Genomic DNA, 13,133 nt, shown 5'->3' with positions numbered 1-13,133 from the left:
AACTTGAGCAATGTATTGGTTTTCATTATGATGTAATGATTTCCTCATTAAAAACACTGTGAGGTTATAATGATCTATACTTTTCAATCAGCCTCTGGTATACGATTGAAAGCTTAGAATAGATGTCAATGACTGAAGATATCCTCTTGTACTGGCTTGTTTTTTTTTACATTGCCACTAATTTTTAAAAAATGATTGAAAGATTTCACCTCTAAAACAAACAGCAAAAAGACTGTCATATATTTCATAGTATATCCAAATAGCATAGACATGTAAGGTGTAAACCATTATCTTAAGGAAAAAAATGTTATCATTCATGTGAGGGACCAAGTCAAAAGCATGTTTCATGGTACATGAGATTCTGAGCTACAGAAAATGATTAAGTGGTACTTACATGCACCAATTTAACCTTAAGGCATGAATTGAGACATCAGAGTGTGCTGTGTTCCACGTGTCAGTGCTTAGATCCAATCCAAACACTTAGTCAAACCAACAATGATGATAATTTTTGGAATTTAATCTCCTATGTACATTACAATACAAGCAATCACTTGCACAGGGACACACAACACAAAAGAGACCATGTGCTTATTAGAGTTCTAGATACTTTCATTTGGGTCACAGGGCCATTTTTACAATCCCATCACGATGCTCCTCCAATTTCTTAGGAAATCCAGCTCTACAATCAGGGAAAAAAATTAAGTCAATTCACTATCACATGCATTGCTAACCATACTGAGCACTCTGCTCCATCAATCTTATGTTTCCTAACCTCAGAATGAGGGAAATTTGTTTAAAAGATTAGGGCAGTAGCAAAGGGAAGTTAAGTTAAAAGGATGCATTAAGAGAGTGCAGAAGACCCAACTCATCTAACGTTGACAATATAAAGGAATGCAAAAGTGTTTTCCCATTTTCTAGTGACTCAAGAAAACTTTTCATTAGAACATAATCAGGAAAATCTTTAGCTAGGCCAGGAAAGAGAGAAAAGAGGGAGCATGAGGTAAAAATCCATCACAAAAAAGACACTTGCAAACCATGGGAGAGAATTCAACCTCTCAAGGTAGGATATACGGCTGATCAAAACCCACAGCATCTGATTCTTGCATTTTGGTATAGAGAATGAAACACAGAGTTTTTATTGCATACTCAATAATACTCATTATGCAATATTAAAAAAACCCACAGTTATACCCTGTAATGTAATTCCTTCACTGTTAGTTCAAAACACAAAAGAACCTCTCACCATAGAGAGGTCTATATACAAGAAAAGAGCCAATAAAACTAATTTTTACTATACACACATAAGATCTTGAAATTTTATTGAATTCAGTGGACATATGCACATGCTTAAAGTGGTTAGTAAACCACTTTCATAGCTAGTATTGGTAGCTACTAATAATGAATAATTCATGGGCCACTCCAGTGAACAACTCTAAGAGTATTGATCCAATTGCAACTGAGACTGGTTTTCTATGTCAACCTATGAGAAAATAAGGCTGCCAGAGATGAAATGTAATCTCTTGTCTACATATGAATAATTATGCCCAAATCAAAGGATTTTGGGGGGTGAGATATAATGGTGAATAAGCATTATATGGCATAACCATATATTGCCCACAGAACTTTACATAGGAGAGAAGGTTAAAGAACCCAATTTAGCTCTATGCATATCTTTAATTAAATGAGCAGATCACACAGAAATCAAACAAGATATTTCTGTGAGTGACAGGACAAGGGGCAATGGGTACAAGCTGGAACACAGGAAATTCCACCTGAACAAAGTTTGTGAAGTCTCCTCTGGAGAAACTAAAAACCGGACTGGACACAATCCTATGCAAACTGTTCTAGGTGAGGGGGGTTGGACAAAATGCCATTAAAAAAATTCCTATTATAACAGTATGTGTTGAACTTTTCCAGGTCTCAAAGAATATCTTATTCAGAATTTTTTTTCAAGAAAAACTGAAAACTGAGTTGCGCTTTTTGTCTAAAAATAAGGTAAGATTCAATGCACATGGAAATTTTCATCAAATGACAGGGAAGTTAAAGAAAAAGAAGCTACGTATCACATGGAATCCATAATGTAAACATTACAGGAAACATCATCCAGTGTATACTGTAATATACATATAAGTACATTCTATTACTGTATTATGCTATTGGATCTAAATGTACTAGATATGCTTACAGATGTATTATGTCTATTTGTAACATTACAAAAGAAATGTGAATCCTTGTGATATAAGTTCTTTCTTTTATACTTTTTAGGATTTCTACATGGTACAGCAATATAAATCGTACTAGTTCTAATGATATACTACAAACTTCATATAGTCTCCACACTTTTTTCCTTGTATATTTCTAGAATTTACCTATCTAATTTATTTCATTTTGACAGCAACATAATACAACTCTCATAGTTCTAATTCATGCCAACTGTTCTCTTTAATTTATGAATGAGACTAATTTCCTACATACAATGTACTTCAACTGTTGTTCATCAATAATTGAACAGGTCTACAGTAATTTTTCTTCAGAGATCAAAATAAATGTAAAAGGTATTTTCCTTTATTTTTGTTTTTTAATGAAAGCACCGTTTCACAATAAATATATTTTATAGTGTAGTTCTGTTAACAGAACTGACATAATAGTGTGACATAATAGCCTGATTTTCAATTTCTTACAATCAGAAAATCTCTAATAAAGGTACATCATATCAGAATCTATTCCTCTCAATATTGCCAAATCAAAACCTTCAGAAACTATAGATACAGCCCAGAAATTTAACTTAAATTCCATAAAATTTAGGTTTTGACTATATTACAGAATTTTTTTCCTACCTACAGATAATGTTGTTCTTAGGAGTGGAAAACTGTGCCGAGTCCAGGAAGAATGGCTTTCTGGCAAGAATAGATAGACTGGGGTGTGTTTTGAATTTTGAATATATACTGTGCCCACAAAGATGTCTTTTCAAGGCATACATATGGAATGATTACAGCAGCGTGACCTCAGAAGAAAAAATGTGGAATTTACACCCAATGAATTCTGAGATTTCAGTCTCATACTGGCACGTAGCTTAGCTTAATTATTAGAGAAAACTCTGCTGTATTAGGTTGTATTTGCAAACTCTGGAAAGGTGAGGCAGTATATCTGCTTTATCAGATTATCTCTCCCATGTTGCGCTTTCACTTCTGTTCTATATCAAGTAGAATACAAAATCTGCTAGTTTGATTTTTAAATATTTTTGAGAAACTGTTTTCACTTTTTTTGATTACTGTGCCCGCAGATTATAGTTCCTGCAACTTAACCAAGACTGCTCTATTACACTGTTAGTTCTAAGCAGTTTTAGTTTACTGCAGGGTGAAGGCTAGATTGGCTGGTTTACTCAAATTTGGGTACCATAAGATAACTGAAGCTGTGGTGTTGAATTTGCAGATGAAACTCTGGATTCTGAGCTGTTATCTGATAGATTTGGCTGTAAAAAACAGTCAAAACAGTATGTACAGAAAGCCACAAACAAACTCTAAAGAATAATAAATTTTCTTTAGCCTTTCACTCTTCTGTTTTTCATGCTCATACTTGTCTATGCTTGAGATAATCCACTAGATAAACAAACTTTCAGCAACCACACTGTAAAGGCACGCTATGAGCTCAGGGGAAAAGAGTTCCCTGAAAATTCAAAGAAATCTGAATGGCTAAAATAAAGTTTGGAGACATTATTAGAATGCCAGGAGTAAAAAACTCCTAGGTCGAGTTACAGCTAGAATGTTGAGAGGCCTCAAAAAAAAAAAAAAACAACCTCATTTTCTTCCCAATTCAGCAAAAGCATAGTTAGATGTCTGCAGGAATGCATCTGAAAACCTCACTTAAACCTTCCCATTCCTCTCCAAAGGATATGTTAGTGTTTGACTGGTTGATGACTTCTGATTCTCTGAGATTCAGGTGTCCCGCTGAAGTAGACTTACACGGGCCCTTTGCAAATACCTACAGCATTCCATTAAGAAACATGGACGTTCCATGAGAAACACTGGAGAACTGAAGCAAAGATCCTGTGGCACTTCTGAGCAGTGGACCTTTGAGTGGCTTTGACAGGAATAAGATAAGCACTAATGACTTAACCTGCTTATGGTTTTTAATTTTTATTCATCATACTTTATCTGAGGTTCTGCAATAAGAATGACACCTACTGCATAAAACTGTTATAATTACTCTGCTGGATGCAATAAATACATTCTTCTTATAAGCAGTCAGTAATAGAAATGAGTAGAGGGGGAAGAAATCTTAGGGAAACAAAATTCTTGGATTTTTCAAACAATTCTTTTCATACATTTTTCTAAAAAACTAGGAAAATGCTTCATTTCTACATTGCATACCTGTTGCAGCTGTGATTTCTATACACCAATAGCAGAAGGTAATTACTGTACTGCTGTTTCAGTCAATGTTGATGTGAATATTTGGAGAATGCAAGCTTTGATTCTCACATGTGCAGTCACTTTACAGTAATTTTTGCAGAAATATGCGAAGAATTGCATTTGCAGAAGCAGAACAAAGCAAAGCAAGAAATCTACATTACAGCAAAGAGTTTATAAGGCCAAACCAAAAAAAGAACTTGAATCCAGCATTCTGAATTCCTACATGCAGACAGAGAAATGCATACATACATGTATGTATGTATGTCTGCGTGGATCTACAAGAAAAATACACAAAACCGTACAAGCACAGACATTCTGAAAATCAGATGCCAGGCAGTCCTTAGGTTGTTTGAACTGTAAAATTTGTCTCGAATATGAACATCTGGAACATTCAAATCTTAAATCCAGAGTTGCTCTTCTAGCACTAGAGTCCTCGGAGATTTTAAGGAAGGACTGACTGCACAAACATCTGCCCTTGTCTGCTAATGAATTTATTTTCTTAGCAAAGTTCAAGCAAGATGGCATGTCGTCCAAGCCATACTGTTAATGTTTGCAGTTGCTAGGATGCTATACTTACTTTTGCCCAGCATCACAATTTCACTGTTAATGTAACATTACTCAGAACTTTATGATAACGTATGGAAGATACATAAGAAATATTTTTTGATATTAGTCATTTTGACACTCCTGAAGTGCTCAAGAGTCTCCCTAAACCTAGAGATTGTCTCAGTCTTCTACATTTTCATGGCTTGTTTGCTTGTTTTTTACCTCTTAACTACTTAAGAAAATTCTAAAATCTGAAGTAGCAGAAGCATTGAGAAGAAACAATGACAACGGTGTTCTTGCTAGTGAAAAGAGTATTTTTTTTACAAAAGTAATATGCCTTTGCAGTATCTTAAAACTTCACTTCTACATAGTATTTCTTATTAAAAACACACAAACTACCTGCCCATATGTGTGCTTTACAACCATTTGATCTATCTGAATCATGGTTCTCTCTCTAAAACATGCATGTTCCCTGCAGTGACTGCGTAGGTTCTTTACCTCCTTAATTTTCACTTGGCAAGTAGCCCAAGCCTCAGCTTTAAATTTCCCACTTGGTAGCACTAGTATGGCACCTGAAGAGTAATTAGTTGTAAGAAAGGGAATTTGAATTGGTTGCTGAGAAGGAAAAAAATGTGCATGTCTAATAAAGATTTTTCCTTGAGTACCTGCAACACCATTTATTTATTTTTGCTTAGAATGCACCACCCTTTAAATAGACCAGTGACCATTTTTTAATTGTTTTATCTTTCTAGAAAACCTGAGAGAAAGAAACCTGTTCTGGCTTTAAGATCACGCTATTTCATTTTTAGTAAGAGTACATTACAGTAGCACTCATCTTGACACAGATTTAGTCCTTTTTTAATCAGTTTTCTGATAATGGCCTTTTCTATTTTATTTCTCACACTGTTCTTCTATGGACTCCTAAGGTGTAGTCTTCCAGGAAGGCGAAACCATGAAGATGTCTGAACAAGCAGAATATTTTAGCTAAATTACACATATAGCTCTCTAAAAAGTTTATACTGTCCATGAAACTTTGCATTATGATAATGTTTGAGAGATAGGCAGATCTCCATTGGTTCCAATGACCTTGGAAACTCTTTTTGAACAATTCATTACATATATATAGTTATGCAAAATGAGTAACAGAAATGAGGTTTTCCCTCCTCTAGAAATTAGCAGTTCCCCAGCCCTAAGAAAGTGAAAAGTGCTGCTCCTGATACTGCTTCTGCCTTCTGTGCAAAGACAGAAACGCAGAGAAGTTTGAGGGGGAGGGGATTTGATTTCTTTTTTAATGTCTGCCTCCTTCCAGCAAGTCCATCTGTTGTAGCACTATAATTCTGGAAGCAGGATGTGTGTGTGACCAACAGGAGACAATTACTGCAAAAGTGTTTGTTGATTCAGCGCTATAAAGGGCAGGCCAATCACTACAGTACGAACAGAAAAGAATTCCAGCTGAGGAGCTGCATATAGATTAACACAAAATACATATATATAAATGAGAATGGGGAAAACCAGAAAGGAGTAATAGTATGGGAAAGGATGAAATAGGAATGAAGGCTGAAATGAAGAAGAAAACTGACATCTTCAGGGCTGTCAACCAAATAGTTTACTAGTCTCTTTTTATAAATCTTGTTCTCTAGCTTTCCACCTTGACAGGGAGATGGGATTGCATAGATTTGGAACTGGTCTGAATCCCCTTTGGAAGGTAACTCCATTTGCCTTGAGCACAGCACTCTTGGGATGTATGGAGGCACAAAAGTGCCTGTTCTTCACAGAGAGATGGGTGCTACGTCATGTGGACTGATCAGGTTCTCCAGAAAGTTCTCTGACCACAGGCTAAAAGTTAAACTCCCTCAGTCATTTGAATGCAGGTAAAATGTAAGCATGGAGACCAGTTCTATTTCAGCAAGGTTAATGAACTGTGTTGATGCAATAGTAAATAAGGCCTCAATATAATCTTCACATACCCAATTTAGAATATCATATAAAGCACGCTACTATAAAACATTTAATAATTTTGATCATAATAAACTAAGCTACAAAAATCAATGCTGTCAAAATTTCACTGAGTTAAAAAATATTAAGCTGAACATTGTGAGACACCATAATGAAAAGTACTTTACCTCTATAGTCAGTTTACTATTTTGAAGTCTCTGCTCAGCCAAATGTAGCTGAGTTGTTAATTTTTCATTGGTTTCTTTAAATCCCTTCACAGAAGACACTGCTGTCTTTTTTTCATTCTGTAAAACAGATATCTGCTGCTGCAATGCCTTAATTCTTTCCTGCAGTCGAGTCACAGAGTATCCTGGTTTCTGGACAATGGTACTTCTCTTTTTTGCTCTGCTGACTAAACATAAAATCACATGTTAGGAAACTGACAGATCATCATACATAAGATGATTCCTGATTTCTCCTTGGCCCTTACAAACACTGTTCTAGCCTCTATAATATTTCTCAGTAAGCAAAATGGTAAATTAATTCAAGTAATCTGTAAGTGCTCTATGTTGGTTTTTTTTTTTTTTTTCCTGAAATGCCAATACTGCAAACTCAACAAGTTAAATGTGGCTCAAATTTCTGATGAATATTACCAGAAATGAAGACTTTAGTGTCTTGTTTGGTCTATGCCAAAATACAGTTAATTTTGCTTCACTGGCTATCTTGACTACAAGGGCCAGAGAACAACAAAAGGTAGTAAAAAGCCATATTTTATTCAGTAGATTAGGTAGGTGGGACTTAGTAAAATGACAGGATATATTAACAGAGCAAAAAGATGGTTTTTGACAGGCACTTTTTATAAGACAATTTCACATTAAACAGCTAAATCTGTGAAAATATACTCAAACAACTTTAAACAAGCAAATCCTGCAATAGCATATACGTCCGTTCATGTACTACAAAAGAGGTATTGGAATATCGGGCACAAATTCTTTGTCAATCTTACTTATGAATTTGCTAAAAAAAAGCAATATTCCTACCTTTGCTTAGAAATGATGGGTAAGATGTTATGAGACAGCAGTTCTTCCTCCCTTTGGAAGGTAACTTCTTTAGGTCTTTATTCTGTGAATAGCCCTTAATAAAGACCATAAGCACAAAGTTAGCAACTCTTCATTATGGCACAAACTCCATAATACTCTAAAATTTTCTAGTTTGAACAGAAACCACAAAAGTTACTTCAAATAGAACATAAAGCTCTTACGAGTGTTAATTTGAAAATCAGTCATAAAACACCATCTAACAAAGAGTACAAATTTCTGTCTTTCCCATCAAATGTAGAAGAAATAACAAACTCTTTCTTATAGGTAAATAATAACCGTTGCCAGAGAATTACAGAGAAAAATAAAGTGTCTGTTAACAATTTTTTTAGATAAGATATGAAATTACTCATAGGAGGAAAAAAGATGGTGTGTATTAACTGAAAGCACATAATATCCCATTTTCCAAAATATTTAAGAGAAAATAAAAGGAATTGTGGTCTTAATAGTTCAGGAGTATCAGATAAGGCATTAAGATGTAACTGGAAAATGCATTAAAATATATATAATATATGCAAATACGATCCCCATGTTTATACAGGGTTTAAAAAAAGTGAGCTGCATGGCTTTTAACTATCTCATTCGCAAAATCAGATATTTCCAGAGCCTATCAAAGGTTCAAGAGGAATGATGCTTGCAATATACAGAATTCAGATGGCCAGAGCAAGCCTTACTCTGAAATCAAAGTACTATTTACCTGGCTCTTAAATGCATAGTGTACTTTGAAACACTTTTTTTCTGGAATTCTGGAATATTTCTCCAGTTTTTAAAGTCTCAGTTCACAGTATCTATGCAATATCGTGCAACATATTTCTGGAAATACTCATAACTAAAATAGCTGTTCATCAAATTTAAAAGAGCAAACAGCAACATATTACCTATTAATTGCACTGAACAAATTACTGCCATGGTAGGATAGCTTAGCCACGAGTTCTGTATTTGTAAAATTACGGCATAATTTGAAGGGCAGGGAAATAGGAAATGCTAGGGGGAAAAAGAAATATAACTGCCATCTTTTCAGAGCACAGCTAAAGCAAAGGAAAACAAAGGAAGTGAAGCTCTTGTATGTCTGTCTACTTCAAGTAGTCTCTTAATTATTTTATTCCAGGTCTCAAAGACAACAATGAAAACCAGTACTAAGTCCCTATCAGTAGGACAAGAGGATCCTATAAACGCTGTATACATGTAACTGGATGACTGATGCTAGTGTGAAAAGGTGATTGTATGATACAGAGAACTGAGCTCTCAGCAGATGATGAGCAAAGGATCCAGGCCTGCACTGAAAAGATGGAGATCTCCACTCTAGGACACAGTTCTGATAAATGTTTGTGTTATATAAGTGACTGCTAATAACTCTCCTGATAGTGTGGAGTGTATTATATATTTATAACAAATGAGGTAAAACTGAGATCTCATCTCCAACTTCAGGTACAGCTCGGGACTTAGGAAACGTCATTAGCTTCTCTTTCTGTGAGAATACCATGACCCTGCTACAGTGTCCGTAAATCCTGAGGAAGGATTAAGATTTATGTTAAAACTGGTGTTCCCAAACGCTGGTACTAAACCTTTCTGCAATGTTACCTTCTGTACTCACAAACCTTGTTTTCAGATGCTTTTCCTGCAACAGGGGACTTTGCTGGAGTATATTTACCCACTTAAGAGTTCTGTATATGCTCCAAATCCACCAGTCTGTTCCATATATGTATCAGAACACTTCTGTTTGTTTTTTCCACTAGGAACAGACAGTAAATGCAATATAGGCAAACAGGAGAGGTCCTGTCTGTGTCTATATTGCCATGCAAGAGACCAGAACCTCTTGGATTCCCTGTCTTGCATATCCTCACTTCAGAGCAGCAGGAGGTAGCAGGAGTAGCACATTCTGTCAGATTTTTACATATATCAATCCACCAGCTCATATTGTGTGTTCCATACCAACAGATGGTTGTAGAAGAATTTCCCTGTTTTTCAACTTTTCTGTCAGAAAAACAATCTTTTGATGGAAACACACAATCAAGGATATGTAACAACACCAGAGAGTGTGTATTTGCTTTAAGATCTTGGAGACTAAGAAAATATAATGTTTTCAAGCTCATTATATCACCATACATAACAGAATTTCAAACTAGTTTTCTAGCAGCAGCAAGTTGATCAGTGTTTCCATGTTCAGTGGTTCTTGAATTAAGAAACAATATCTGCTTTTTTAAATTCAATGAAGTGATTTATTTGGGCAAACACGGGAAAAAGTACTAGACACCGTTCAAGAGTCCAAAAACGAGTCAACTGTTACAGATTGCATGGAACCTCTGAGGTCCTGGGAAACAACCAGCTGGGCCCTCTTCTGTGAGAAAGCAGCACATCGATATTAGGAATGGGACAAAGTGTTCACATGCTGAACAATGAATGTAAATGGGCTAAGAAACTAAAAACACACTTTCCTGGACAGAGATAGAGCCAAAACAACCTTTCTAAGATGGAGACAACTCTTTCTACGCACACCAAACAGACTGAGAGATGTTCATGCTTGATTAGTCAGCACATCGTTTTGCTAGGGGGGAGGAGGGGATGTTGCTACTTCCTTGTTATGGGACGGGTTACCCTGTTGTGTATGGCTTTTCTGACTGTTAGAGTTCAATAGGATGTCTGCAGCATTATTTGTCTGGATTGTGAGACAGCAGGACAAGCTTACAGCTTTGCATTTTTTAAATCAGCTTTTGCACTCCTCACACCCTCTCCAAACACTTTTGCAGACTATATTCAGAAAATATTCTAAACAATAATGAAACTATCAATTGAATACCTGGAAGCAAATTTTCTTTTCGGTTTACAATAAAAGTCAAATTAATTAAGAGGGGAATAGCAGTGATATTACTATTAACCTTCAAAACTCTACACAGGAGAACAAAACACGCTCTATTATATACCTTTTTATTATACTGATGGTTTTTGCCTTCTAAATGAACAACGTTGCAGGGCTTTTGACTATCTGGTATTTGCTTTTTTCCTTGTTGTTTACTTCTGTCTGGCAGTGGATCAATGTTTTGCACTGTCTTCATAATCACTGTTTCCAAACTTTCAGGAGCTGGTAATTCAGAGTCACTAAAAAAGCACGTTTGGGAAAACAAAAAATAAAGCTAAACGTTAAAAGTTCTAAACAGCCAGTGTTTGAGCACATAGATAATAACACATGCAAGAAAGAAAAGAAACGAATGTAAAACCCAAACAGTACTAAGTAGACTTATTCAACAGATGTTTAAAAATATTATAAAGAAGATATCTCAGAAATTGTCTCATCAAGTTCTAGTCTGTCAATTGGAATGGAGGTCTAAGAATGTAACTGCTTCTTAAAGGGCAGGTTTTGTTACAGCCTAGAAGTGACATACACAAAAAACTACCTGATAGTATTTCTAGTTTGTGAACGGCTCACAGAGTGAGTAGTGTTGTATTGACTGAGATAAACTTCAGTGAAACATCTGCCTAGCACCCCTTTGGAGTGCTTCTGAATTCTGTAAACTTAGTAGTCCTTCTACTGAAATTGCCTGCCATGCAGAGAAACTGGACTAAAAGTTTCATTCTGCTACAACTATTTCCTTAAGCTTGCACTCACTGTGCCCTTAATTTCCAGTTTTTTACTGCCTTTTCACTGATTATGATTTGTTTCCTGATATTCAGTGAACCCTTAAAATATGAACCCTTAAAATATGAACCCTTAAAATATATATATCACTTTCTATATCATCAGTGGCTTTTCATCACCATTTGTGATGAAACACAGATTTGTGAAAGAATCCTTTGACAGCAGGTAATTCTGATTTCCTACTTTTTAAACACAGACATTTAAGAAGGCACAACTGAGTTCAAATTAGGTTTTCACCGTGCATATTGGGTTTGCATTGCAAAGTTTTGGTAGTGGTGGGGCAACAGGGGTGCCTTCTGTGAGAAGCTGCTACAAGCTTCCCCCATGTCTGATAGAGCCCATGCCAGATGGCCCTGAGATGCACTCGCAGCTGGCCAATGCCGAGCCAATCAGCAATGGTGGTGGTGCCTCTGAGGCAATGTATTTAAACAGGGTGCAGCTCATGGAGAAGACCATGGTGAGGCAAGCTGTCCTCCTGCAGCCAATGGAGGACCCCACAACAGAGCAGGTAGATGGACCTGAAGGAGGCTGTGATCACATGGGAAGCCTGCGTTGGTCCAAGCTGCCAGAGGACCTGTGAACCCCTGTTGAGAGAAGCCCTTGCTGGAGCAGGTTTGTTAACAGAATTTGTGACGCCATGGGAGACCCATGATGGAGCAGTCTGGTCCTGAAGGTCTGCACACCAGGGAAGGAACCCACGCTGGAGCAGTTTGTGGAGAACTCTAGACCACTGGAAGGACTTACATTGGAAAAATTGATGGAGGACTGTTTCCTGTGAGAGGGACCCTGTGCTGGAGCAGGGGAAAAGTGTGAGGAGTCATAGAATCATAGAATTGTAGGGGTTGGAAGGGACCTCAAGAGATCATTGGGTCCAACCCCCCTGCCAAAGCAGGCCCCCTAGGACATATCACTCAGATAGGTGTCCAGACGGGTCTTGAATATCTCCAGTGAAGGAGACTCCAGCACCTCCCTGGGCAGCCTGTCCCAGGGCTCTGTCACCCTCACTGTAAAAGTTCTTCCGCATGTTGGTGCGGAACTTCCTGTGCTCCAACTTGCAGCCATTGCCCCTTGTCCTGTCCCCACAGACCACTAAAAAGGGGCTGGCTGATAACCCCTGCATCCCCTGCTTCAGATAATTATAGACTTTAATTAGGTCCCCCCTTTAGTCTTCTCTTCTCAAGGCTGAACAGTCCCAGCTCACTCAGCCTCTCCTCATAGGGGAGATGTTCCAGGCCCTTAATCATTTCGTAGCCCTTCTTTGGACTCTCTCCAGGAGATCCCTGTCCTTTTTATACCAAGGAGCCCTGAACTGGACACAATACTCCAGCTGGGGCCTGATCAGGGAGTCCTAACTGTGAGGAGGAAGGATCAGCAAAGACAGCATGTGATGAACCCCATTCCCCATCCCCCAGTGCTGCTCAGAGGAGAAGGTAAGTCAGGAGTGAAGTTAAGCCCTTGAACAAGGGAGAGGTGGGGGAGGGAGTTTTAAGATTTCTTTTTGTTTTCTCATTA

At 37.2% G+C, this 13,133-nt stretch overlaps 1 protein-coding gene across 1 annotated transcript in view; it reads right to left on the bottom strand.

The window, feature by feature from the left end:
- The window catches only part of CNTLN (centlein), a gene marked incomplete at its 5' end in the record, with an annotated part of 194,879 nt that overhangs the window by 49,193 nt on the left and 132,553 nt on the right, over positions 1–13,133 (bottom strand). The window contains 3 exons of the mRNA XM_084278162.1: positions 7,079–7,302; positions 7,931–8,024; positions 10,909–11,083. Coding sequence (XP_084134288.1) covers positions 7,079–7,302; positions 7,931–8,024; positions 10,909–11,083 — 493 coding nt within the window. The remainder of the gene's footprint in view (positions 1–7,078; positions 7,303–7,930; positions 8,025–10,908; positions 11,084–13,133) is intronic.

Source organism: Gallinula chloropus (assembly GCF_964237585.1).
Source record: "Gallinula chloropus genome assembly, chromosome: Z".
Classification (NCBI taxonomy): domain Eukaryota; kingdom Metazoa; phylum Chordata; class Aves; order Gruiformes; family Rallidae; genus Gallinula; species Gallinula chloropus.
The sequence above is the reverse complement of the archived record's forward strand: the minus strand, read 5'-3'. Positions and strand labels throughout refer to the sequence as shown.